The following is a 27706-nucleotide window of genomic DNA, read 5'->3' as shown; positions in this document are numbered from 1 at the left end:
GCACTCAAATTTCCGCCTTAAAGTGGACCCAAATTAAAAATACAAGATTTCAGAAATAAAATCTATTTTCTAAATTATAATAATAAATAGCAGCCTTTTTTCAGCTGCATGATGACAAAAATAAAATATTTTACATTTATTGGAGGAACCCCTCCCTTCCTTTCATATTGCCGGGACAAACTGGTGGAGTAGGAGGTGTACGGCAAAGGAGGAATTGCTAATGGCTGCCAACTGTATAACCCTAGTTATGAAAAGAGAAGGGTGAAAAGCATGCACTGAAATGCTCATAGGCTTGAAGGAGTGTTTATCTTTTGTATGTGTCAGAGTAGTGCAACTAAATATTTTGAATTAAAAAGGTGTTTGGTTTGGGTCCGCTTTAATTACATGCATGCCCATAGAAAGTGTAAGAGCTGGGGTCTCTCTAGGCCAAAATCCTGCTTTTTCTGGTTGAGCTGGTCACTTAAGGGGGGTCACTAGACACCAGGGAACTGTATAGGGGAGGGAGGAAGAAAGCAGTAGACACCAGGGAACCGTATAGGGGAGGGAGGGGGCCACTAGACACCAGCAGAATGTATAGGGGAGGAAGGGGGCCGCTAGACACCAGGGGACTGTATAGAAGAGGGAGAGGGCCACTAGACACCAGGGAACCCTATATGGGAGGGGGCCACTAGACACCAGCAGACTGTATAGGGGAGGAAGGGGGCCACTAGACACCAAGGGGCTGTATAGGGGCGGGACGGGGGCCATTAGACACCAGGGAAGGGAGTTGGCCACTAGTCATTGAGATTGGCCCGCGACTTGGTTCTAGTGTTTAATTTTTACCCACTTTAATTTAAATTTAACACCCCTGGTATAGAAAAATGAAGCCATTATGAGAAATGTGAAACATGTCAAGCAGATAACATTGCATTTAATGTGCGTGCCAGGCGAAAACGTGATTGGACAAGACTATTCCACAAATAATCGGGAATTGTTGTGCATGCATTGGTAACTTTACTCTACAGCTGTGCTAAATATAAAGTCCGAAACAGATCAACAACAAAAAATCATCTTGTCTCAATCAATAACACATTCTGTTTTTATAGAAGCATAACTCTTATGCTCCCCACATTGGCAGAAGATACATAAATGGAAATCTGGTGGGAAAAAAAACCTGGAGGCTCCAAATCAATTGACTGGCTGTCATGCTGATTTTTTTAGTTGTGTTTTAATCAGCCACTCGCAATAAACCTGAAGCTATAGGACTCAGAAGACCTGATCAGCATACTCACTCCCGGTCAGGGACTCAGATGACATAACAGTATATTGATGTGTTGTGAAATTCAACGGGGCAGTTTCTTTTAGGGCTAGTTCACACGGACCCTTGATGGTAACTAACAGCAGTGGTGCTAGACGTTTAAAGGGGCGCTACAAAAACTGTAAAATTTAAAATATGTGCAAACATATACAAATAAGAAGATCATTTTTTCCTGAGTAAAATGAGCCATAAATGACTTTTCTCCTATGTTGCTGTCATTTACAGTAGGTAGTAGAAATCTGACAGAAGCAACAGGATGTGGACTAATCCATATCTTTATAGGGGATTCTCAGGGATATATTTATTTTCAAAAGCACTTAGTGAATGGCAGTTGCTCTGTCCAACTGCCAAAAAACTGTAAGAAGCATGGAAGCCGGCCAGCATCGTTGTTTAAATCCTTTTTAGGGAATATCTTTATAAAGAATAAAAGCCTTGCTGAAAATCCCCTATGAAGAGATGGACTAGTCCAAAACCTGTCACTTACATATTTTAAATTTTAAAGTTTTTCGCTGTAGTGCCCCTTTAAGGGCTGCCCATTCAAACTAATTGGCAGCACCGGGACAGCCGTTTACACAAACTCCATGTTTCAATCCTGATTGTTCCCGATCGTGGATGCAACAGCTTGTTTTCAGGATTGTTTACTGCAGCGGGTGTTGCTAGGATCTAAAGAGATTCAGGGCACTTTTCGACACTGCAGTCAAACAATGGGTGTGTCCATGCACCAGAATGTGGGTGTGGCCATGGGTGGAGCTGTGGTGTCTCTATGGGGGAATTCTGGGAGATGTGGTGCATCGGTGGGGGATATGCTGGGTGCCGTGGTGCTTCAATGGGTGGGTGTGCTGGGTGGAGTTGAGTACTGCTGCCCGCTGTCTGACTCTGCCTGGGGAACACCCGGGGCACCTCAAAATAGATCCGGGGCACATGCCACTGATCTTTGCGGCTAGCAACGCCCCTGTTACTGCCACGTCTCTGTGTCCCCTGCAGGGGTGGAAAATTGCAATCGCGAGAAGTGTCGCCAAAAGCTTTTCTGTACAGTTGCAGAAAAGCATTTGAGTGGGATGCCTCGGTATGCCCGGGTGAACTGTGCCTTTCACCCACCGAAAAAACTTTGCGGGAAATGTCTGTGCATCTTATGCAGGTCCGGTTCTCTCATGAAGCAAGATGAAGCATTTGCATCAGGCGCAGAGATTACAGGGGCAGCATGTTTGCAGTGTGTTTACACTAACAGCATGCAGTCAGAGAAGGAGAGGCAAGAGGAAAGCGAAGTGAAGAGGTCATCATTGGGGAAAAGCAGCTTGTTGTGCTGAGTGAGAATTCTGACAGTGAGTGAGGAGGGGGGGGGGGAGGGGCAGGAAAGCAGGAGTGTTTCATTTGACTTGCACAGCAGAAGGGAGGAGGTGGCACTGCTGTCCTGACTATGGAGGAATGGAAGACGGCTAACTGGCTGAGGGTGAGCAGTTTGTTTGTCAAAGACTCGCAGCCAGCCCGCCATCCAGTGTGTTATTGTGTTGAGCTGCAGCATGTCATGTCTCAAGTTGTTGCATTTGCCCCCTTGCTGACTGAGAACATTAACTGAAGCAGGGAAAATTGTCGGGTGCTGCTGCGATCATTCCAAATTGGGGGGCGCATCCTCATAAGTTTTCCTCAGGCAGCAAAAAGTCTAGAACTGACCCTAATGTTATGACGTGTATATTATGTCACAGCATGGCTGGCGTCTGGTCCCGCCCCCCTGATGTTAATAGTAATCCCCTGAGGCCCCTGCAGAGTACTTGCGGCAGTGGAGTGAACTTATCTGTCTTTCCAGGAAAGCTCACTCCTGTGCAGGGCCAGATTTACTGTAAGGCAATGTAGGCTTGTGCCTATAGGCGTCTGATGATGGAAGGGTGGCTCACTCGCTTCCTTGAGTGCCTGCCTCCTTCCTTCCCTATGCAGAGTCTGAAGCAGAGCGTAAATGAGAAGTTACTCACCCAGCTCTCAGCATTCCACTGATGAGATCTCCTTTCAGTTGGGGGCACCTCTAGTTACCTAATACCAGGGGGCACCTCTAGCTACATAGTTTTAGGTATCCAGAGGTACACTAAGTATTAAGGGACAACTGTAACTACCTACACTGGGCTAGAGAAGTAAGACGGAAGTGACAGTGGTGCAAGCCAGCACATTTGTGGTGCATTTCAGTGGGGGTTTGTAGGTTCATAGAGGGTGGCTACCTACACTGGGCAAGGGAAGTAAGAAAGAAGTGACAGAGGGGCCAGTCAGCAATATTGCGGTGTGTTTCGGTGGGGGTTTGTAGGTTCATGGAGGGAGAAGTGTAGGGTGCCAGAACATGTGTGATTGTAGACTCCTGTAATATACATCCGGGCCTGCTCCTGTGTCCTTCTGCCTTCATCTCACTGGCTCCTCTCCTTTGTGACCAGGTGACCGAAAACAGCCCCCGGTGAGGCTGGAGACAGAAGGACACAAGTCGAGCGCCAGGTATGTGAGTTTGCTCCACTCCCGTGAGTGCTCTGCAGAAGCCACAGGGAACCCTATGGTGTCCAGAGCCTTCCATCTCTTCTTGTTTCTTTGCACTACTTCAGATTGGATAATTTTAGTGTGGCCAGCATCTATAAACATTCTCTTGACCTCATACAAAGCTAATTTCAGGGTCAGGCTTAGGTCTCCAGGGCAAGATGGTCTTCAAGGTCTTTCCATCCCAGGCTCGGTAACGGAGTACTTCGAGGAGATTTGCTTCTATCCTTACATTCCATGGAAGGCCGGGAGTATGAACATAATTCTCGTTATAATTCTGTTGTGGACTTGTAAAGGTATTTCTGGAAGGCTGAAAAGTCTCTGAAGGGATGACTACATCCACCTATGTACAGATTTCCAGCCAGATCATCGCTTGGCATCAACCTGCAAAATCAAGATGCATTGTTTACAGATTGTGATGTCATCATCCCCTAATTACCTGTCAGTGAGATTCATGCTATAGTCCAGTTTTGTAAATTTGGCTGTTTTGCTCAACACTAGAAATTACCAAAGGAGCAAATAATTTCATCGTGCATTCAAATTTCATTCAAATTTGTTCGCAGCTTGGGATTGGGCCAATAAGTTGCACTTACTGTTGATTTTGATTGGCCTAGTCCCGAGCTGCATATATTTGCATTACATTTGCAAGCAAGCCAGAATAATTTGCATCTCGTTGATTCATTGTTAAGGGTAATGACATTACAGCGCAAGGTTTTCTGCAATGTGGACCCACCTGATGAGCATACCACTCCAGCGTCCTCGCTGTGGTCACAATCATGCGTGGCCCATGGCCGGTGGGTACACTTCCACACAGCGGCTTCCGTTCCTTTACAGTTTACATCGTCCAACCAAATTTTGCCAGTTCCTTGGCCAAAGTGGGACAACCCTAGAGCATCGGAGGCCTGGCCACAGCCCAGCTGTCTGCACACCACCGTGGCAGCAGCCAGACCCCACAGGTCATCACAGACCGTTCCCCACACGCCCCGATAATATATCTCCAGGCGTCCTTCACAGCTGTGACTGCCGTTTACCAGCCGCAAGGTGGGGGGCGTTTCCGTTTCTAAGAGCAGGAGAGAGAAAATAGTGAAATGGGTAATGTGAAACTTTAATCTAGCATAGCAAAAATTATCCTGGCGTTTTTTTTAACCACTCTGTATTCCTGGGTTTTCACCCCTTAAAGGAAACATCTGAGAATTAAAAAAAAATAAATCAGATTTACATACCTGGGGCTAGGGCTGCACGATTTTGGGTAAAAATCGAAATTGCGATTTTTCTGTTAGAAATTGAGATTTCGATTTATTCAGGATTTTTTTTTTCAAAACAAGCTTTAGCGGGGGGTTCAGGAGCCTAGCTATGGCGGGCTCTGTGTCAGAAAATTTTGCTGTGAATTCGCATTGCATTTCAGGCAATGCACATTTATAAAGTCTGAAGCCCTCTATGATGACACCTCGGCTTAACAATGTGTGTGCGGTACTACTAATGTGCGGCGTACGGGACTCTTATGAGCCGGGCAGCGGGGGGCGGATCCACTGACAGAAGCAATGCATATTCATGATTGCTAATGAGCCGGGCGGCGGGGGGGGGGGTGCGAGTCCAGTCCGGAGCGGCACACACAGTTTCACCAATCACAGGATAGTGATGGTATGACGGCAGCGGTAGGCAGAGCTGTACAGAGCGTACAGCTCCGCCTACCGCCTTCGTCATTCCATTGCTTTTCAGCGATTGGAGAAGCTCTGTGCCGCTCTGGACTGGACTCGCCCCACCCCCCCCCCAGCTCATTAACATATGGAATATACACTACGGCGTCTCCCCTCAGCGCATAGCGGTAGGCGGACCATGCGGCCAAGCGCGGGCACTAAACCGAAAACCGCCGGATACTGACGATCCCCAGATCGTCTTCCCAGGAACTGCGGTTTCGGTTTAAAACCGGAAAATTGTGCAGCCCTACCTGGGGCTTCCTCCAGCCCTGGAAGCCTATATGTCCCTCGCTGCAGCGAGGGACATATAGGCTTCCAGGGGCTGGAGAAAGCTCCAGATAAATTAATTAGATTTTTATTAATTCTCATGTTTCCTTCAAGTTTCCTGACAATTTGTGGCATATTAGCTGTGTGGCTGTTGATACAGGAATAACTTTGTATTCCCTATGGCCTCAAAGTGATACATATATTGTTTTTCCAGGCTAATCTAGGCGTTCTTTGGGTAATATTTTTTTCCCAAGAATTGTTTAATTTTATAGGTATTTTAATTTCAGGGAAAAATAGGCATAAATGTGAAAAATTTAAATGTTTTTGATCGTAATCAGCTAATTACGTTTATGCAAAATTGCATGTAAATTTTGACAATCACACCTATACATAATTAGGATTTGTAAATTCAATTGATTTTGCATAGTCATTCGTAATTTTGCGTAAAATTTTGCATAATTTTTGCGTAATCTCATGCCGACTTTAGCAGTGAATAGCAAAGCCCCGCATACATGACCTTGTAGTTTTTGAGAAAATCGATTTTAAAAATGCAAAGAAAAAAATCGTTTTTTTAAAACTCTGAAAAATGACAACTTAACTACTTTGGCCTCCTGGACGTACTAGCTACGCCCAGGAGGCCATGTGCACGTCCGCGCGCTCCCGCGGCCGGTCGCGCACGTGCACGCACGCTCCCGGCCGCGGTTTGTTAGCCTGGCAATCAGTGAATCGGGCTATGGTGCCCGATCACTGATTCCTCTCCCCCCCAGAAAAAGCGACAGCTTCTCTCAGAAGCTTTGCTTTTTCTGGCTGTAACGTCCCCCATGCGTCTCTTTAAGCGTATGTTACGCTTAGAGTGACGTCATGTAAACAAACTCATGGCCTCCATCTTGTGGCCAAAAAGTAAAACTACAACTAAAAGTGAAAAAAATTAAACTCAACACACATTTACATTACAAAACTACTGTTTACATCCCACCCTCCCAAAAAATACCCAAATAAAATGTTTATTATAAAAAATAAAAAAAAACATTACAATAAAAAAAAAAAACATGTAAATATTTACCTAAGGGTCTAAACCTTTAAAATATCAATGTAAAGATGAAATATTTCTATATATTTTTTTGTAATAGTGATAGATGCAAAACGGAAAAAATGCATCTTTATTTCCAAATAAAATATTGTCATACATTGTGATAGGGACACAATTTTAACGGTGTAATAACCGGGACATATGGGTAAATACAATACGTGAGTTTTAATTATGGAGGCATGTATTATTTTAAAACTATAAGGCTTCTTGCACACCAAGACGTTGCATTAGGTGGCACGTTAAGGTCGCATAACGTGCACCTAACACAACGTATGGTGCTGCAAGAGCCGACGGTAGAGTGAGCCGCGTTAGGCGGCTCGAGTCCTATAATGTCTCCCAGAGTGGCGCTGATTGGCCAGCGGGACCACGTGATGCGGAGCGAGACACTCCGCATCACGTGGTCCCGCCGGCCAATCAGCGCCCGCCAGTGCAGTGAATATTAAGTAGCCATGTGCGCGGCTACTGTAGCTAGCTCTCCCCGCCTCCTCCGCCCCCCACTGCGCATGTGCAAACAGTCTAACGCGGCTATAGCCGCTCCAACGCCGTAGCATGCTGCACTTTGCACAGAACGTGCAGCGTTACATGTAACGCAACGTGGGCTTTGTGAACAGCCCACTTGTGTTACATTGCTGTGCGTTGGGGGAGCGTTACAGGCGCACTAACGTGCGCCTGTAACGTCTTGGTGTGTAAGCAGCCTAATGGCTGAAAATTGAGAAATAATGAATTTTTTCCGTTTTTTTCTTATTCTTCCTGTTAAAATGCATTTACAGTAATGTGGCTCTTAGCAAAATGTACCACCTAAAGAAAGCCTAATTGGTGGCAGAAAAAACAAGATATAGATCAGTTCATTGTGATAAGTAGTGATAAAGTTATAGGAATGAATGGGAGGTGAACATTGTTAGGATGCATAAAGTGAAAACGACTGAAGGCTGAAGTGGTTAAAAAACATTTTTCTTTGTATTTTTAAAATCGTTTTTCTCAAAAACTACAAGGTGTTTTTGAAAAATTATTTTTTCACTTGTACCCGGTGTTCTCCTTAACATATGTGACAATTACGATTACGATGCGTAATTGCAAATTTTCGATGCGAAATTTCGCATATGCAAAATTTCGGCCCACCACTGCACTCTTCCTAATCTTCACATGACAAGCGCCACAATTTCAAAACACCTTTAAGATACAATATTTGGCTTGTCCCATTTTCTACAAATAGTCCATTATTAGGTGGCAGTCATCCTCATAGCAAAGAATGGTGCGGATAGGTGTTGGTGGCGGAAGCAGGAGATTTGGGCGCATGAGACAAGTGGACAAAAAGGGCGCCCCATTCACTCCCATTATAAATATCGTTTAACCCTCTGGGCGATACAATTATATCGCCCAAGAGGTGGCGCAGCACTATTTTTTAATTTTTTTTATTTTTTAAATCATGTAGCGAGCCCAGGGCTCGCTACATGATAGCCGCAGCGCAGCGGCATCCCCCCACCCACTCCGATCGCCTTCGGCGATCAGAGTAAGCAGGAAATCCCGTTCAGAACGGGATTTCCTGCTGGGCTTCCCTGGTCGCCATGGCGACGGGGCGGGATGACGTCACCGACGTCATGGACGTCGTGACGTCATAGGGAGTTCCGATCCACCCCTCAGCGCTGCCTGGCACTGATTGGCCAGGCTGCGCAAGGGGTTGGGGAGGGGGGGGGGCTGCGCGGAACGGCGGGTAGCGGCGGATCGGCGGCGAGCGGCGGCGATCGGAAGTTACACGCAGCTAGCAAAGTGCTAGCTGCGTGTAACAAAAAAAAAATTATGCAAATCGGCCCAGCGGGGCCTGAGAAATCCTCCTGCGCGACATACCCCGAGCTCAGCTCGGGATTATCGCTCAGGAGGTTAATGGGTGCCGAACAGGGGAAAAAGGGTGCCAGAGATTATTAACGTTTTACAAATGGCGCCCAGAGATTTTTAATGTTTTATAACTGTGCTTGTGATGATTTAACTTTACAAAATGAGCCCGTGACAAATAACGTTTATAACAATACTAAACATATTTATCCTATTTAATTAAAACATTGTTTAACATTTTAACCCTCACTGTTTGTAAAACATTATTATTCACAAAATAAAGCGATCAGTACCTAACGTAAATTGCAATATATTTTTTACAATCACTATTTGTAAAACATTTCTAAAACATTATTATCCACCCAAAAAATGATTAAATGTTTTTTATTTACATTTTTTATTTATTAATGTTTGTAAAACATTATTATCCATAGGGGGTCTTAGGTTTAGGCACCACCAGGGGGGTCTTAGGTTTAGGCACCACCAGGGGGTCTTAGGTTTAGGCACCACCAGGGGGGTCTTAGGTTTAGGCACCACCAGGGGGGTCTTAGGTTTAGGCACCACCAGGGGGGTCTTAAATTTAGGCACCACCAGGGGGGTCTTAAGTTTAGGAACCACCAGGGGGTCTAGGGGCTAGGGATAGGTACAGGGAGGGATTTGGGGTGGTTAGTTTTAGGCACCACCCGGGGAGTCTTAGGTTTATGCACCACCAGGTGGTCTTAGGTTTAGGCACCCCCAGGGGTCTAGGGGTTAGGGATAGGTAGAGGGAGGGTTCTGTGTGAGAGTAGGGTTAGATATAGTTTTAGTACAATTTTAATAATACTAATCAACAGTTATTATGAATGTACTTATATTAATATCATTGTTATAAACAATCTTTTCACATTTTATTATAATAAACGATAAATCAAGATTATTCATAACAATATATAATTATAATGTTTAAACAAATATTACTGTTTTTTTAACAAACGTAAATATAAGTTTCACTTTAGAAACGGGGAAGATTAACGTTTCAAGAATTGCCGATTTTATACACATTATTTAATGATTTATAAATTGTTAAAACACTATTTGTAAACGAAATTCTACACAATATTTTTATAAATGATAATACTGCTTATCGTTTACACCACGCGCCCCTTTTTCCCGACGCCCTTTTTTGATGTACGCGTTGGTGGCAGCTAACAATATGATTCAACTGCTATTCATTTGGATCAGATGAATGGGAGTCGATCTGAAAGATGGATCGATATGATCGATATTACAGTCGAATAATTGGAGAATCGATTGTATAAAGAATGGTGTTGTTGATTTAAAAGATACATTACAGTCCATGCTGTAGCAGTCACACAATTATAACTTGTTCACACTAGGATCATTTTGAGATTTTTTTTTTTAAATTGCTACCGGTTTTAAAAGCGCTTTTGTACAGAAATCCAATGTGAGTGTTTTCACATGAGCAACGAGCTTTCTTTCCAATCATAAAACGCCGGCCCTGCACCATTTTCTGAGCGTTTGCGCTTCAATGCAGGGTATAGGAAAAGTGCAAATTTCACTTTAAAAGCGCTTAGAACAGCGATTTTGTAATATTTTTCAAGCAAAATTGCTTTAAAAGACATTCAGTTTCAAGTCAAAGAGTGCACTAGCAGCACTACCTGTTTTTCTGCACACAGAAAATTGCAAATCCTAAAACACAAACACTTACAAAATCGCTTGCAAAAAACAAAAAAACGCTGGTAATCGCGTAACCCTCCTGGCGGTAACCCCGAGCTACACTCGGGTTAGCCACCGCAAAGGATCACATGGCCCCGGGAGGATTTTTTAAAATAAAATCTGTTTTATATGCTTAAGCTAGCACTTGGTTAGCTAACTATGTCCCCCAAGTTTCGCCGCTCTCCACCGATTCACCCCGATCACTGCCGGTATACGTACCCCCAAGGGATCCCGCGATGGCGCAGCCTCCCAATCAGTTCCAGGCTTCACTATGGGGAGGATCGGGACTGCGCATGACGTCATGATGTCATGTCCAATCGTCGCCATAGCGACGAGTGAAGCTGAATGGTGAAGCTGCGGCTCTTGCGGGATCGCGGACGGGTAAATATTGCCGGCGGCAATCGGGGGGATCAGAGAGGTGCGGCGGGGCTTAGGAGGCATAGTTAGCTAGCCAAGTGCTAGCTAAAACATATAAAATGCATTTTATTTAAAAAAAAAATCCTCCTGCGGACGCAACCTCTGAAACTGCGTATCGCCAGGAGGGTTAAAAAAAACCTCACAAAATGGCTTAGTGCTTGCGATTGCACTTGCGATTTGTAGTGTGAACTAGGCCTATGAATGTCATCTGTCCTTGGGCAACCAACAATAAATTTGGAAGTTCTTATTATTTAATACTAGCCGACCCGCGGCGTAGCATATGCCGCATAAGGGGGTAGCGGGCAGGAAGGGGGTATTGGGCACAGCAGCAGGGAGGGGGGGGTCGGACCCCCTCCTTCTCACTTGGGTTTCCCATCTGCGCTCCCCCTCCAGCTTAAGTTGAGCAGCAGCCGCCGCTATTAGTAAGAGGCAGCGGGCGGGGATGACTCACTTCTTCCGCGTTCCAGCATGCGTTCCACTGTCATCACTTCCTGCAATGCCGCCCACTGTATTGTAAGTGGATGGCATTGCAGTGACGACAGTGGAACGCACACTGGAACGCGGAAGAGGTGAGTCATCCCCGCCCACTGCCTCTTACTAATAGCGGCGGCTGCTGCTCAACTTAAGCTAGAGGGGGAGCGCAGATGGGGGACCCAGGTGAGGGAAGGGGGGGTCCGACCCCCCTCCCCACCGCTGTGCCCAATACCCCCTTCCTGCTCGCTACCCCCTCCAGCTTGGCAGCAAGTGTAGGACCGCCCCTTGGGGCAGGGCGCTACTTCTTGCTTGAAGGTTGAGGCACTTACTCTATTATATATATAGATGGCAGTAAATTGTGCGCAGCAATCACAATATCAAAGAGTAAAGTAACCCATGGCGACCAGTGGGGAGGGTCTTACCTGGTGTGTTTTCTTTGGCTGCCATGGTGAAACCTAAAAAACAAAACAAACAAAAAAAAACATTTGGTTAAAACACAATTGATGGGCACATTAATAACAGTTACCAAATATCATTTATGTCCAGACTAGCTGTTCTACTTTCAATTTAAAAGCTTAAAGTTTAAATAATGAATAATCAACAGATAAAATACAGCACATGTGAGACGTCTTGTCTGTCAAGCTAGTTCCGTGTTTCAGATAGTCCGGGCACATTCAACAGCCAGTATGATCCGTTCTGTCCCCTCCCCTTTCACGCTCAGATGCAAGGCTAGGTCCACACTAGGCCTGTTTGCAGAACGGAGCTTGCGGTCCGTGATCCTGGGATTGAAAACCTGAACGCAAACGGATCAGTGCTGCCCTTTTGCAGCAAATGTTTTTGATCCGTTTGTGTTTTTTTTTCATCCCCCCCCTCAAAAATGGATGGCTGGAGCCAGGACCCCAATAGGTGTCCCCCAGGTAGCCTGAGGGGGTAGCAGCGAGGTCGGAGGGTAGCGGGCACAGCGGCGGGAAAGGGGGTTGCCCCCCCCTCCCTCATATGGGCATAGCTCCCAAGTGTCCCTCTTTTGGAGGGGCAGTCCCTCTTTGGGAGCCCTGTCCCTCTTTCCTCCTCATTTGTCCCTCTTTCAGGACTTTGTCCCTCTTTCTATGTAAATATATATATTTATCTATTAAAAATGTTTTTGATTGACTCTAAACTTTATTCCCATCCCTTAATTTGATATATTACGAATTTTAAAATGTTAATATGAAGGAAAATGAACCAGGATAGAAAGGACCAGTGTGGTTTAAATTATAGAACACCATATTTTTCTTAATTAAATCTTTATGATACGCGTGACTAGGGGTGTGACGGGGCGTGGCCAGGGGGTGTGCCGGGTGGCATGATCAGGGGGTGTGGCAGGGGCGTGGCTTAAAAGTCCCTCTTTCTCATCTCAAATAGTTGGGAGGTATGCGTGGGTCCCCCCATCCCCGTTCCCCCTCCAGCTATTTGTGGCAAAAGTAAAGTAGAGTGAGCGAGCAGAGAACCACCTTACTTCCTCTGCTTGCCGTGACTTCCTGCAATGCCGCCCTCTGAGCAGCATTGCCAGAAGTCACGAGGCGGGCAGAGGGAGAAAGGTAAACTTTCCTTCTTGCTTGCTCTTTACTTTACCACAAATAGCTGGAGGGGGAAGCACACGGATCCGTTTTATGTTTTGAAAGAAGAAGGATTCTATTATTAGCATTGGTACCTGTGGCTCCATTTTTGATCAGGGCCAAAAAACAGAGCCACGAATATGTTTTTAGAACAAGTGTGAACCGGCCCTCACTCCATAGGGGAGGCCACTTGCCTACTGCCCGAGCTACGCACTAGAAAGTGCCCATCCAGTGAATGGGAGCAGCTGAGAGGTGAGGAATTCTGCACAGTTTCCCTGCAAGCTCTGCATCCATGTGTATCCAATGATTATCCTCAGTCCCCATAAACAATTTTATCAAAGTCATGGTCACAAGACCACAACCACTCTGCCCTCTCTAGCCTAGAGTAGGACAAGACTCTAGCCTGCCAGACCTTCCTGCACAGTGTGGGATCATGGTAGTCCAGACAACGCCCCTCCCTGCGGTCACTAGGCACTGCACCAATAGGTTAAGAAACGGAAACCCACCTTCAGTGCTAGTAGAGGAGAGACCTTGTGATCACATGACCATATGTTTGAGGTCCCATTCTGAGGGTGGGAAGAAGAATGAAAATGGATTCTAGAGCAGCTGAGAAGTTATGGCCTGAAGTATACTTATATACAAACAGTGGATAGAGCGCTCCTCCCAATTAGGTAAAGAAAGAAAATAGACCTTGGATCGCTACAAACATGGGGGGTATCTACAACCTAATAAACATATATATAGCAGAGCTTATGCAGCGCTCCCAAACAGTCTATACAGTCCAGCCAAAGTCAATATATCGCGGAGCTACCAGCTGGTGAGATGGACGCTACAACACACGGCGGCGGTGAGACTGAGATGTTTGATATGAGCATTACCTTTTATCTTTTGTGAGTGCAATTTTAACTATTTTATATGGAAATAAAGTGGCAATACGCTATGCAGGCATCTTTTTAAGTTTTTAAGGTTTAAAATTATACCCATGTGGAGTTGAAGACTGAGGAGAATACCCTAAAGCGCTAATGCTGGTCTCTATTGTGGTCAGCCATTTTATGCGGTGAGCGCAATCTATTACTATATGTATGCCTAGAAGCATTTGGTGGGCACATAACATTTACGGAGGTGGTGGTGTTACAAATTGAATTAGCCAAAAAACTTGATTACGCTATGTTTGTTCCATTGTTTTGAGTATTTCAGTGTGACCTGGGTACTGTGAGGCAGATTCAGGATAGCTGTTGAACAGAGCGAAGCCAGCCTGAATAATTTATAAGCATGCAAGCATGCATATATATCTAGTGAGCCTGAATTTCGCTCATTGGTTGTGCGTGGAATTGCACAAGGTGTGGAATCGCATGGTGGTCGTAAGTGTACCTGTGGTCATTGGTCTGGATTACGCTATGTTTTTTCCCGTTTATGTTTTCTGAGGAGACATTCAATACAAGGAATGAAGATTTCTGCGGACAACACTACATCTGTCTATGCCTACATTGCTGATCTGTAGTTCAGTAAGTGGGTACAAGGATATATGGACTTTGGCTTGATTGTATAGACTGTTTGGGAGAGCTGCATAAGCTCTGCGATATACCTGAAGTATACTTGCCCACAATATCAGGTGTTATCCTTGGATAAGTGGCTTTTAAAAATGATCTTGTCTCTTATAGAAGGGGGTTTGTTGCATCATTCATAATACTGTATGTGTATTGCTGCAGCGGGGGTTGTGGCCAGGAGATTTTTGTTGGGGGGCCCGGGAAAACATTAAATGCCTCTCTAGCATGCCTAGTATACAATGGGAACCTACTCTACATTATGCAGACCTAAGTTTCATCAACAAGAGAAATTTACCTGCATCTTTTGCTTGAGGAATTCCATTGTCTGTGGGAAGGAGAAGAAATAAATGATTATTCAGCAAAGTCGAGCTCAGTATGAATATGACTCTACAGCAATAGCACCAGTTTGTCTTCAGCAGGGCTGTGTTTAGACATAATATTGCCCTCAATACGCAGGAATAGCTCCAGAGCGTGTAAACCCCGCCCAGTCATCCCCAGGCAATGGGGAGGGGGTGGGGCTTACTAATTATAAAGGACACTGGAGTAGTGAACACAAATTAAGGTGGCCACACACCATACAACTTTTTTTAAAAATCTGTTCAAGAATAGCAATCCTTTTTTCTGACTGATTGTAACATTTCAAAAATTTGACCAATGTACACCACATGTATATATTACATTTTTCTCCAATGATGATAAAAATGATTGGAAACTCTGAGAAAATTGCTTGGGTGTGTATATTAATATATTGGCAATCTACCACACACCATTCAATTCTCATGAAAATTGATCAGAAAAATCCAACATTCCCGATCAACTTCTATTGAATAAAAATGGGAAATCCAATCAGATTTCTTGGTCGAATAAAAAAAAAAAAAAGCTTTTGATTTTTTGGGGGAAATCCGATGTTTTTTATCGAATTGCTGTAAAATTGGATCATTTTATCCTGTGATGTGTGGCCATCTTAAGGGTGCATACACACATCCCATTTTGTTAGCACATTATTTACACTTCCAAGTAGTATGAGAACCCACAGATTTTAAATACTATGAACAGGTTATGTACATGAGCTCTTAACTAGGTGGAAAAATTGGTCAATGATTGGCCATAGACTACTGTAGATTTCTCAGGGCCTTAAGCCTGATTCACACTTTTAAATTATGATTGGCCAATCCCTGATCCATTTTACCACTTCCATGTATAGCATGAGGGTTTACCTACACAATCTGCTTATGATATTCAATAACGGTTGAGCCTGAAAAATTGGTGAGTGATTGGCCAATCTTAATATAAAGTGTGTACGAGACAGTAGTTTAGCCTCCAATTTTTTTAGTGCATATGATATTAAAAGGTCAGGTTTACAAGTTGGAAGCCTGTAAGCAAAGAAAACCGATCTAGCACAAGCAATAGATGCCACATTCCAAGACACGCTCCTAGTAAACTGTTAGCAAACTGGATAGATTTGTAAAGGTGGCCACACACCATACCATTTTTTAAATATCTGTTCAATTCAAGAAAAGCAATTAATTCTTATGACTGTAACATTTCAAAAATCTGACCAATGTGCCACGCACAAATGTTCAATCTTTCCTCAGTTATGATAAAAACGATTGAAAACTCTGAGAAAATTGCTTAGGAGTTAGGAGTATAATCATAAAAAGAAAAAAGAAAAATCCACCATTTCTGATCAACGTTTATAGAATAGAAATGGGAAATCTGATCGGATTTCTTGCTAGAATAAAAAAAAAGCTTTCGATTTTTTTGGGGAAATCCGATCTTTTTCATCAAAATGCTGTAAAATCGGATCATTTATTGTATTCTGTGAAGCCTGAAAAGCAGGGCCGGATTTCTGGCAAGGCCACCAAGGCCTAGGGCGATAAAAATCAGCAGGGCGCTGGACTTTGGGAGATAAGAGGTCACATGTCAAAGTAAATCATCTCCCCTGCTTTGCTCTGGTCTGCCTGAATTCCGGAGATCCCTGCATCTCTCTCACTTGTGTAGAGTGTGTTTGAGGACAGTCAGTATGTGTTGTCACCGGATGATTATGTTGTATGTATGATGGTGGGGACATACAAGCTGCTGTGAGAAGTGCCAGCCTGGGTTTAGTAGCAGAACTCTTGAGTTCTGTAAGTTTTTTCATGCACAAATTAAGAATCACAAACAGGAATCTTCTCCCTCTGCTCGGCTGTCAGATTTATTACTGGTCTGGTCAGCTCTTAAAGACCTGTGACCTGTTGAATTTATGGTTTGTTTGTTTTTTCCTAGGGAATGACCACAGCATTCTCTTTGCTACAGCTTAACTCTTTCCTGACTCATTTTAGAAGAGCATTGTACTTTGCTAGCTATCAGTGAAACAGGATGGCAATTATATTACATTTATTTATATTCGCAAAACAAACTTTACATCTCCTTCTGATGCTGAATGTATATATAGTTGTGTGCTTTAACATCTTGTTAGTATAAAGTCTACAAACATATACAAAGTCTGAAGAAGCCAAAGGCTCACTTTTTTATTTACAGTTAGCTAATAAATGTTATAGTTCTGTTTTAATAACTTCAAAACTTCCTACTGACTCATCTGTCCTTCCTTGCCTTGCCCTAAGTACTATATTGTCACTGTTTAAAGCACATCTATGTCAGCATGTGTGGTTTTAGATCTTCTACTCACATGTTCTCTGTTTTGGATGAGCTTCTTTCAATAGCGCTGCTCTGTCACCTGTTTGTGGCTCTGACTGTCTGTAGCCAGTCGCACAGAGGACAAAGAAGCGGCACATGCTCTGGCTACTTGTGCTCCAGCAGCCGAGGCCGGGAATGCTTTGGGCATGCACTGCTTCTTTGCCAAATGAGGGGCAGAGCAGCAAAATGGAGGGGAGCTCATTCAAACCAGTTATTGCTACTCAGAGGGTTGGAGAGAATTTGATGGGGGGGGGGGGGGGGGCGGTTGGTGTCAGCTGGCCTAGGGCACTTGGAAGTACAAATCCGGCCCTGCTAAAAAGGATAGTTTTGGCAGTATATTTTAACATTATTTTTGGTACCTTTTAAGTTGCAGAGTGCTAAAAAGTTATTTTAATCAGAAGATTAAATATTGTCTCCTAGGGAAAAACTTAAAGCAGTAGGATTAGCCATACTATACCAGGGAATAAAACACATATATAAGTAGATAAATACTTGATCTACTTACATAACACATGTATTATACTGTCCACGTTTTGATTTCAGTGAATGTTATATAGTAAATTACGAGAATTCTGTTCCTGGTGGCGGCCATGTCTTTTGCCCACAGTAAAGGCTAACTCGTGATGTCATTTCTGCCCTTACTTTTTTTCTTGTCTCCTCCAATCGCTGAGTCGCCTCAGCCTTGCTTGTAAACACAAATGAGTAGGGGATCAGGTTTTAGATAAGCAGCTGGCAGGGAAATAAAGGGAAGAGGAGGAATAGAGTATAGATAAAAAGAACCCCCAGCATGCAATTCTTTGGCACGACTACTAAAGGGCCAGTGTTCCTTAAGTATGTGATAACTCCAAATCATAACAGCAGAAAAAGTTTTGAAAGTTTTGAATGCAGGATTAGCATCTTTATCACTTAATACAGTCAGACCAGTTGCTGTTGAAATTTGATTTTTACGGTGACAATACCGCTTTAAGAGAAAAACTGAATTGAACAAAGACTCATGTGTCACTTATGGTAACTTTTGAGTTGGAAAATATACTTGGTCATTTTTATCCTCCTTTTTGACTGAGTATTGGATGACCATACATGGTACAATTTTTTCCTTTTTTTTTTTTACAGGTTATTTTGTTCAATCAATCCGTTAGATCAAATATAAAGATTTTACCAACATGACCGATTGGATTTTTATTGAAAAAAATGGATAATCGTTCGTTTTTCCTGATTAAAAAAAAAGGATTATTTTTGAATTTCTTTTAATTCGATTGTTTTGGTCGAATAAACAGGAAAATCAAACGTTTTTATTGTACCGTGTATAAGCACCATAAGACAAACCCATCTGGTCACTGTACACTGTACACTGTGGTCTAGCGCAGAGACAAGCCATTTACCTGTGGAGTGCAAGTTATTCCTTTCTCTGGAGAAATGTACACTGATGCCTTGTACAACAGTGAGAAGAACTGCAATGGACATGTCACGTGTGTTATAAAAGATCTGTGTGACAGTATGGAGACATTGCACACGTCCACTGCGTGTCTAAAATCTGTTATGCTACACGTATTTAATAGGCCCTAAAAAGGGAGGTTAGCCTCAGTTATTTTAGCATTATTCCAAAGATCCCGAAAGCAAAAACTATTCCTTAGAAAAATATAGCTGAACACAACATCCTGTATGTAACCTCAGCGCTGTATATCAATGACCTGCAGCCTCCACGTGCACAACAGCCCCCACCACACAAATAAATAATAACAACACGATGTCAGATCTTCAATTTCCAATAAAACCCCAAGGCCGAAACCGGTCGGGTTTTAGAGAAGAGGGCAAGTCTGTTGACGTGATTTTATGATCTGCACATGGCACTTTACGTGCAGTGTATTGAAAGGTGATATGATGCACTGGGGTCCTGTATGCAATGTGAGTGCATACGTTCCTGAATGTTTTTGTTACAATAAATGTTTTCATTTGAAATTGAAGGAACCTCTAGTTAAAGGGAACCTTAACTGAGAGGGATATGGATGTTTCCTTTTAAACAATACCAGTTGCCTGGCTATCCTGCTGATCTCTTTGCGTGCAGCAATGGCTAAATCACACCCCTGAAACAAGCATGCAGATGCAGCTAATCCAGTCTGACTTCAGTCAGAGCACCTGATCTGCATGCTTGTTGAGGAGGTGTAGCTAAAAGTATTAGAGACACAGGATCAGCAGGAGAGTCAGGCAACTGGTATTATTTTAAAAGTAAAAATCCATATCCTTCTCAGTTTGGGTTCCCTTTGAAGTAGTCGTAAAGTTCCTTTATTACTTAGCTACTACAGCTGAAATTAACATTGTCCATAGGGATGGAAATTTGCCGGCGGCATGGACTTAGCAAACTTTACTCACATAATACCCAGGATGGCCTTTGACCTTAAGTCAGCTTACCAATTGGGATGGTTTTTACTGAGCACATTCGCAAACACACATTCTCATTGGGATGCCGGTTCGCAAACGCCAATGGCCAGCTGACATCAGGTCAGGGGTTAAACTGGGCATTGCGGGATGAACGTTTGCCGAACCCATGCTGCAGAAAACTCCATCCTATCACCGATCAGTAGTTGCACCTTATATATGACTGTACATGGAGTTACCAGAACTTAGCCACATTGTTCGGTACCTGAGCAGATGACTCCAGCGTCCTCGCCGTGCACACAGTTGTGGGTAGTCCATTCTCTGTGAAGGCACTCACCAAGGTTAGATTCACTGCCAGCACAGTTGACATCATCCAGGACTATAGTGCCATTTCCCTCACCGAAACGTCCTATCCCAGGGGCCAAAACTGCAGTGCCACAGCGAAGCTGTCTGCAGACAACGGTAGCGTCATCAATGTCCCAAAAGTCATCACAAACCGTGCCCCAGGAATTGTTGTAAAAGACCTCCACACGGCCATTACACTTACTCCACCCATTGACTAGGCGTAAATCCACAGATATTGCTACTAAAAGAGAGAGATATATAATATGGAGATTATGAGGATTAGATATTTCAAAAAACACTCAATGACTGACGGCTAAGAGTACAGCTACGTTACATAGAGCTGTATCCTGTGCTAATTAGGTTTATTTGCGATCATTTTAAGTTTTGTAAAGCATTGGACCTCATTAGATGACCATCGTGACCATCAGACAAAGGCCACAATTCACTAAGCTCATCTCCTGTCTTTAATAACAATTCTGAGCTGTGGTTACTGTTATTACCATGGTGATAAAACAATTTAGAATTTACTAAGCAATTAACCTCAGGCAAACCTTAAAAATAAAGATTCTGTCCTTACGTTAAGGAATGATTTCAAAGGTTAACGACTGAATCCTTAACTTGACATCAAAATCCTAAACTTAAAGACAGGATGTTAATTCACAGAGAGGAATGCAAGTGATAACAACTGTAAAGCGTGTGAGGAATTATCACCTGCCCAAGCTGTCGTTAAGTGGAGTGTTAAGTGGTGGCTGGATGGTGTAATGGTTAAGGGCTCTGCCTCGGACACAGGAGACCAGGGTTCAAATCTTGGCTCTGCCTGTTCAGTAAGCCAGCACCTATTCAGTAGGAGACCTTAGGCAAGTCTCCCTAACACTGCTACTGCCTATAGAGCGTGTCCTAGTGGCTGCAGCTCTGGTGCTTTGAGTCCGCCAGGAGAAAAGCGTGATATAAATGTTATTTGTCTTGTCTTTGTCTACTATAGACATCAATGTCAATTGTCAAGTGCATGATACTGAGCTGTCTGCTTCATTTTTTAGTATTGTATACAGAAGGGCAGTGGTGCTCAGCAGAGCTCGAATATTCGAGTAGCTCGAATATTCGAGCTCTTTTCCAGCTATTCGAGCTCGGTATTCGAGCTCCGAATAGCTGTAGCTATTCGAATGGGCTATTCGCGTACACTCGAATAGCCCATTCACTATTCGAGCTATTCGATCAAACGGCGCTATTCGAGCTCGGTACCGAGCTCGAATAGCGTCATAGCCCAGATTGATGTCCTTAGAGCCAATCAGAGGGCTCCCAGGCCCTCTGACGGCAGCCAATCACAGAGGGGGACCCTGGCCAGCCCCTACCCTATAAATAGCGGCCGCCATGTTACGTTTCTCCGTCCTTGCCTGAGACTTGCATAGAGAGAGAGTTGCTCCTTTGTGCTTTGGCTTAGCAAGAGCTTTATTGTGGTCATTTACCTAGCGTTTTTGCTCACATACACCTCCTATACACACCTATATTGTTGTTAGTTAGTTAGACATTGTATTTTAGTTAGTAGGCTTTTGTGTTACATAGAGACAGGCCAGCTGCTGCAGGCTTACAGCTTTAGGCCTCAGGGCCTGCCTGTGTGGGCAGCTGTCCTCCTGTCCTCTGTTTATTTCTCTCTATTCTATACCAGTATTTCTGCTGTCCTTTACTACTGATTGTATTAGTATTGTAGTTATATACTGTAACTGTACTAGGACACTCACTGTCACTGTTCATAGGCTACTAGCTGCTCCTGCGTGTGTGCACTCACTGTCTGTGTACACACTACACACACTCTATTTCCAAGTTCTGATAACTGATTGATTATTGTAATTGAATATTGTAATTAGTTAGTTGTACTCACTGTTACTACTTACTGTACTAGGAGTCTAGGACACTCAGTCACTGTTCATAGGCTACTAGCTCCTGCGTGTGTGCACTCACTGTCTGTGTACACACTACACACACTCTATTTCCTTCTGATAACTGATTGATTATTGTAATTAGTTAGTTGTACTTACTGTTACTACTTACTGTACTAGGAGTCTAGGACACTCAGTCACTGTTCATAGGCTACTAGCTCCTGCGTGTGTGCACTCACTGTCTGTGTACACACTACACACACTCTATTTCCTTCTGATAACTGATTGATTATTGTAATTAGTTAGTTGTACTTACTGTTACTACTTACTGTACTAGGAGTCTAGGACACTCAGTCACTGTTCATAGGCTACTAGCTCCTGCGTGTGTGCACTCACTGTCTGTGTACACACTACACACACTCTATTTCCTTCTGATAACTGATTGATTATTGTAATTAGTTAGTTGTACTTACTGTTACTACTTACTGTACTAGGAGTCTAGGACACTCAGTCACTGTTCATAGGCTACTAGCTCCTGCGTGTGTGCACTCACTGTCTGTGTACACACTACACACACTCTATTTCCTTCTGATAACTGATTGATTATTGTAATTAGTTAGTTGTACTTACTGACTGTTACTACTTACTTACTTACTGTACTAGGGACACTCACTCAGTCACTGTTCATAGGCTAGCTCCTGCGCGTGTTTGCGCGTGCGTGCACTCACTGTCTGTAGTGTACACACACTAAATTTACTTGTGATTACTGATTATTGTAACTGCTAGTTGTACTTCCTGACTGTTACTACTTACTTACTGTACTAGGGACACTCACTCAGTCACCTCACCCACCAACCCACTCCATTAAAGTACCCCACTTTTCACCCGCCCTTTTAAAAAACTTTTGTCTATACGCCCAAAACATCGAAGATGTCTGGAAGTGGCAGCCAGCGCGGTTTGGGCAAGGGGAAGGGCAGCAAGGGAATCAGGAGGAGAGGGAGCAGCATTGTGGCAAGCCGCGGGCGCGGGCGCGCCACCATGCACAGTTCCGCAGCAGCAGCGTCAGTGGCTAACATTCCTCCCATAGCCACTGGCCGTGGCCGCCTTGGGCGCCGCCCAGCAGGAGCATCTGCAACTCACGCTGCAGAGACACAGCAGCAGCAGCGTGTAGCACCTGCTCCGATTTTCCTCCAGCCGGGTCGGAAACGTCCCATTGAGGAAAAGCATGCAGACACTGTGGTGCAACTCATGACGGAGGATGAGCAGCCCGCCATCAGCTCTGCATCTGAGGCCTCCACCCTCACCACCACCACCACCACCCCTGTTCGCAGCAGCCGCCCAGCAGGGTCTGGGGAGGAGGCCAGTTCACCGTCACTCGCCAACCTGTCATTCAGCAGTCTTTTGACCCCAGGCATCATGAGTAAATTGTCTGCTGTTGTTGGCGATCTTGAGGAGGAGATGCTGATGGGCACTTTGGGGGATGAGGGATTGGACAGCAAGACTGTGGCGACAGTCAAGCAGCCCATCCATGCATCAGGAGAGGAGTTTGGGGGGTCCTCATCCCAGCAGGACATGTTTCAGGAGGGGGAGGATGTTGATGACCCGGTGACAGACAGAGACTGGGTGCCACCACCTCCAGGGGATGTCGTCCTCAGCAGCTCTGAGGAGGAGGATGCTCTTGTGGGCCTTGCAAGGAGGCGCATCATTGCAAGCATTGGCAGCAGCAGTAGGCAGGTCCCACAGCCTGCTGGTGTCTCAGGCTCAGCAGCAGCAGCAGCAGCATCTGCCAGTACCACCACCAGCCGCACCCAAGCCCCCCAAGCCCCACCCCCAACCACCACAGGGAGACAGGCAGCAGCGCTTCCATGCCGTAGGGGGATGTTTCTGTCACCAATCTGGCGCTTTTTCACCATGCCCACAGTGTACAGCAAGTACGCCACTTGCAACCACTGTCAGCGGAAGTTGAGCAGAGGTGCAGACCCCTTAAAGTTCTGCACCAGCTCGCTCATCAACCACCTTGCTGCGAAACATTTCCACCAGCATCAGGAGTTCCAGAGGCTGAAGGCATCTGGTGCTGGCAGTGGCACCACACCCATCACTGCACCTCCTTCAGCAGCAGCAGCAACAGCAGCCACCCGCCCTCCTGCTCCTCCAGCAGCACCAGCAGGAGTGCGGAAACGCACTGCTCCTCCCCCCTCTGCAACTCCTGCCGCTGACACTGAGGCCTGTTCTGGCAGCCAGTCCTCAGTGGCCTCCTCCGCTGTGTCTGCTGATTCCCGTGCCAGCAAAAGGCCACGCCAGAGCCTTTTGAGCGAGTCCTTCCAGGGGGTGGTTAGGGCTCTGCCTCCCAGCAGCCGTCGCGTGCGGCAGCTGAACGGCTTGCTGGCACGGGCCATGTGCTCCCAACTCCTGCCGTACACGCTCGTGCAGGAGGGGAGCGACATTCGTGCGCTGCTTGCTTGCGCAGCCCCAGACTGGCAGCTCCCCAGCAGACACTTTTTCTCCCGCAAGGCCATTCCTGCACTGCACCGCTTTGTGATGGCCAATGTGGAGCGAGGGCTGGAGCACGCGGTTGGTGAAAGGGTCCACGTCACCATGGACTCCTGGAGCAGCCGCTTCGGGACAGGCCGCTACCTGTCCTTCACTGTCCACTGGGTCAGCTTGGTGGAAGGGGGTGAGGATGGGAGAGCAGCAGCGGGCACAGCAGCAGCAGCAACACAGTGGGTGGTGCCACCCCGCAGGGTCAGGGGAACTGCAGCAGGTTCCTCCGATCCTCTGCCATCCTCCGGCACACCTGGCCAAACCCCCCGCCTCAGCAGCAGCGTGAAGGCCCGCCACTGCCAAGCGCTGCTGCACTTGGTCAGCCTTGGGAAGACCAAGCTGACGGCAACCCATGTGTTGGCCAAACTCCAGGAGCAGGAGAGGATTTGGCTGACCCCCAGAGGCCTCAGAGTCGGAGAGGTGGTGGCCGACAATGGGGCCAATCTGGTTGCCGCAATAGACAGGGGAAACCTGACCCACATCCCTTGTCTTGCCCACGTGCTGAACCTGGTAGTGCAGAAGTTCTTGCGCACCTACCAGGGGATGGGCGAACTGCTGGAAACGGCAAGGAACGTTGTGCGTCACTTCCGGCGCTCGGCTGCAGCCTGTGCGAGCCTGGAAGACGTGCAAAAGGAGCTGGATCTGCCACGCCATCGGCTGATCCTTGACGTTCCGACTCGCTGGAACTCCACCCTGGCGATGTTGGAGCGTCTGGTTGAACAGAAGCGCGCTGTCAAACAGTACCTTGCCCTGGCCACTGTTTCCGCCGCTCAGAGAAGGGACAAGACCAGCAATCCGATCCCCGATGATGACTGGAGGCACATGCAGCAGGTGTGCTTAGTGCTGGCTCCCTTTCTGCAGGCCACTAACATGGTGAGCAGGGACCATGCTATGGTCTGCGAGTGGGTGCCCCTGGTTTGTCTGCTGAACAGGGCCCTCGATGCTTTGCTGGAACAGGGAGCGGCAGCCTTGGACCAGCAGGAGCGGCAAGCAGCTGCACAGTCCACCTCTGAGGGGGAGGAGGAGGAGGACTTGGTGGAGGTCCCTGACCTTGCTGCTGATGAGGGGGAGCAGCACAGTGCAGCTGAGTTGGTGCGGGGGTGGAGAGAGGATGAGGCTGACGAGGCAGAGGAGGAGGATGAGGACAGCAGCACTGCCGTCGATGTGCCAGCAGACGTGGCCCGCCTCTTCCCAATGGCAGCGCACATGCTGACGTGCCTGCGCAGAGACCCCAGGGTGATCCAGATGAAGCAGAGGGAAGACATCTGGATCAGCATGATGTTGGACCCACGCCTCAAGGGGAAGTTGAGCCAGTTCCTGCCGCCTGCAGGAGGAGACCCAGCGCAACAAATAAGGAGCTTGCAGCAGGCCCTTGTTGAGCGCTTGGAGGAAGCCTTCCCCCAGCCTTCCACCCCCACTGTCCAGCAGCCAGCACAGAGGCAGCAGCAGGTGGCTGCATCCAGCAGCAAGCGCCCCACAGACCTGCTGTCTCTCAGCCACGAGCTCTACAGGACTGTAGAGGCTCCGGCAGCAGTGACTAGAGAGGAGGTGCATGCAGCAGCATCCTCCACCGGTCACAGCCAGCGCCTGACCCGCATGGTGGCTGACTACATGGGGTCCTACAGCGGGCTTGACAGCGATGCCCCTGTTGATCCCATGGAGTATTGGGTCAAGCGCCTGGAGATCTGGAGCGAGCTGGCGCAGTACGCCCTGGAAGTGCTGTCCTGCCCCCCTTCCAGCGTGCTGTCCGAGCGCTGCTTCAGTGCAGCTGGTGGCGTGGTCACCGAGAAACGCTCACGTCTGTCTCACAAGTCTGTGGACAGACTGACGTTTCTCAAGATGAACCAGGCGTGGGTGGAAGGCGAGTTCCTGGCCCCTGTTGTCGGCGAGAGGGGGACATGAACTGGCTAAGAACCATCGTTAATGTGCCTTACCACCCTTTACCACCTCCTGGCTCCTGCTCACTAAGCCAGCCTGGTTCACTTTGACTATTACGTCGCCTGCAGCCACACATTTTACACCTACAGTGGGCTGCTGTGTGCTGCTGCTGCTGTCTGTCTGTGTTTCCCACCGCCAGGGTACACAGATTTACCTTCTGCTGCCACTCTGCCACCAGCTATTACGTCAAAAAATAGCTATATATCTGTGTAATTTCTTTTACAAACAAAACCAAAAAACCATTAAAAAAAAAAAGGTTTAATTTTTCTGAGGTGCCCGGGTTGAAAACTGTGTTGTCCCAGTTGTGTATTGGACACAATGTGGGCTGCACGACCGCTGTCTGGGACCTCCTGTTGTGTTTATTTACGGCCTGGTATCACCGCTAGGTACCAGGGCTATTATGTCACGCTGTCTACCTGCTGCCACACTCACACTACTCCTCCATTACTCCTGCTGCTGCTGTCTGTCTGTGTTTCCCACCGCCAGGGTACACAGATTTACCTTCTGCTGCCACTCTGCCACCAGCTATTACGTCAAAAAATAGCTATATATCTGTGTAATTGGTTGTAAAACCAAAACTACAAAACCATTACAAAAAAAGGTTTAATTTTTCTGAGGTGCCCGGGTTGAAAACTGTGTTGTCCCAGTTGTGTATTGGACACAATGTGGGCTGCACGACCGCTGTCTGGGACCTCCTGTTGTGTTTATTTACGGCCTGGTATCACCGCTAGGTACCAGGGCTATTATGTCACGCTGTCTACCTGCTGCCACACTCACACTACTCCTCCATTACTCCTGCTGCTGCTGTCTGTCTGTGTTTCCCACTGCCAGGGTACACAGAATTACCTTCTGCTGCCACACTGCCACCAGCTATTACGTCAAACAATAGCTGCTCACATAATTACTCCTCCATTCCTCCTCCTGCTGCTGCTGCTGTCTGTCTGTGTTTCCCACCGCCAGGGTACACAGATTTACCTTCTGCTGCCACTCTGCCACCAGCTATTACGTCAAAAAATAGCTATATATCTGTGTAATTGGTTGTAAAACCAAAACTACAAAACCATTACAAAAAAAGGTTTAATTTTTCTGAGGTGCCCGGGTTGAAAACTGTGTTGTCCCAGTTGTGTATTGGACACAATGTGGGCTGCACGACCGCTGTCTGGGACCTCCTGTTGTGTTTATTTACGGCCTGGTATCACCGCTAGGTACCAGGGCTATTATGTCACGCTGTCTACCTGCTGCCACACTCACACTACTCCTCCATTACTCCTGCTGCTGCTGTCTGTCTGTGTTTCCCACTGCCAGGGTACACAGAATTACCTTCTGCTGCCACACTGCCACCAGCTATTACGTCAAACAATAGCTGCTCACATAATTACTCCTCTATTCCTCCTCCTGCTGCTGCTGCTGTCTGTCTGTGTTTCCCACCGCCAGGGTACACAGATTTACCTTCTGCTGCCACTCTGCCACCAGCTATTACGTCAAAAAATAGCTATATATCTGTGTAATTGGTTGTAA

General features: G+C 46.1%; 1 protein-coding gene across 1 annotated transcript in view; it reads right to left on the bottom strand.

The window, feature by feature from the left end:
* Positions 1-1120: 1120 nt before the first annotated feature.
* The window catches only part of LOC137536618 (deleted in malignant brain tumors 1 protein), a 56025-nt gene continuing 29439 nt past the window's right edge, over positions 1121-27706 (bottom strand). Inside the window, exons 6-10 of the mRNA XM_068258872.1 lie at positions 19756-20076; positions 14734-14763; positions 11719-11751; positions 4539-4865; positions 1121-4189 (exon numbers count right to left, since the gene is read on the bottom strand). Coding sequence (XP_068114973.1) covers positions 4185-4189; positions 4539-4865; positions 11719-11751; positions 14734-14763; positions 19756-20076 — 716 coding nt within the window. The 3' untranslated portion in view covers positions 1121-4184. The remainder of the gene's footprint in view (positions 4190-4538; positions 4866-11718; positions 11752-14733; positions 14764-19755; positions 20077-27706) is intronic.

This window comes from Hyperolius riggenbachi, chromosome 10, assembly GCF_040937935.1.
Source record: "Hyperolius riggenbachi isolate aHypRig1 chromosome 10, aHypRig1.pri, whole genome shotgun sequence".
In the NCBI taxonomy this organism is placed as follows: Eukaryota; Metazoa; Chordata; class Amphibia; order Anura; family Hyperoliidae; genus Hyperolius; species Hyperolius riggenbachi.
The sequence above is the reverse complement of the archived record's forward strand: the minus strand, read 5'-3'. Positions and strand labels throughout refer to the sequence as shown.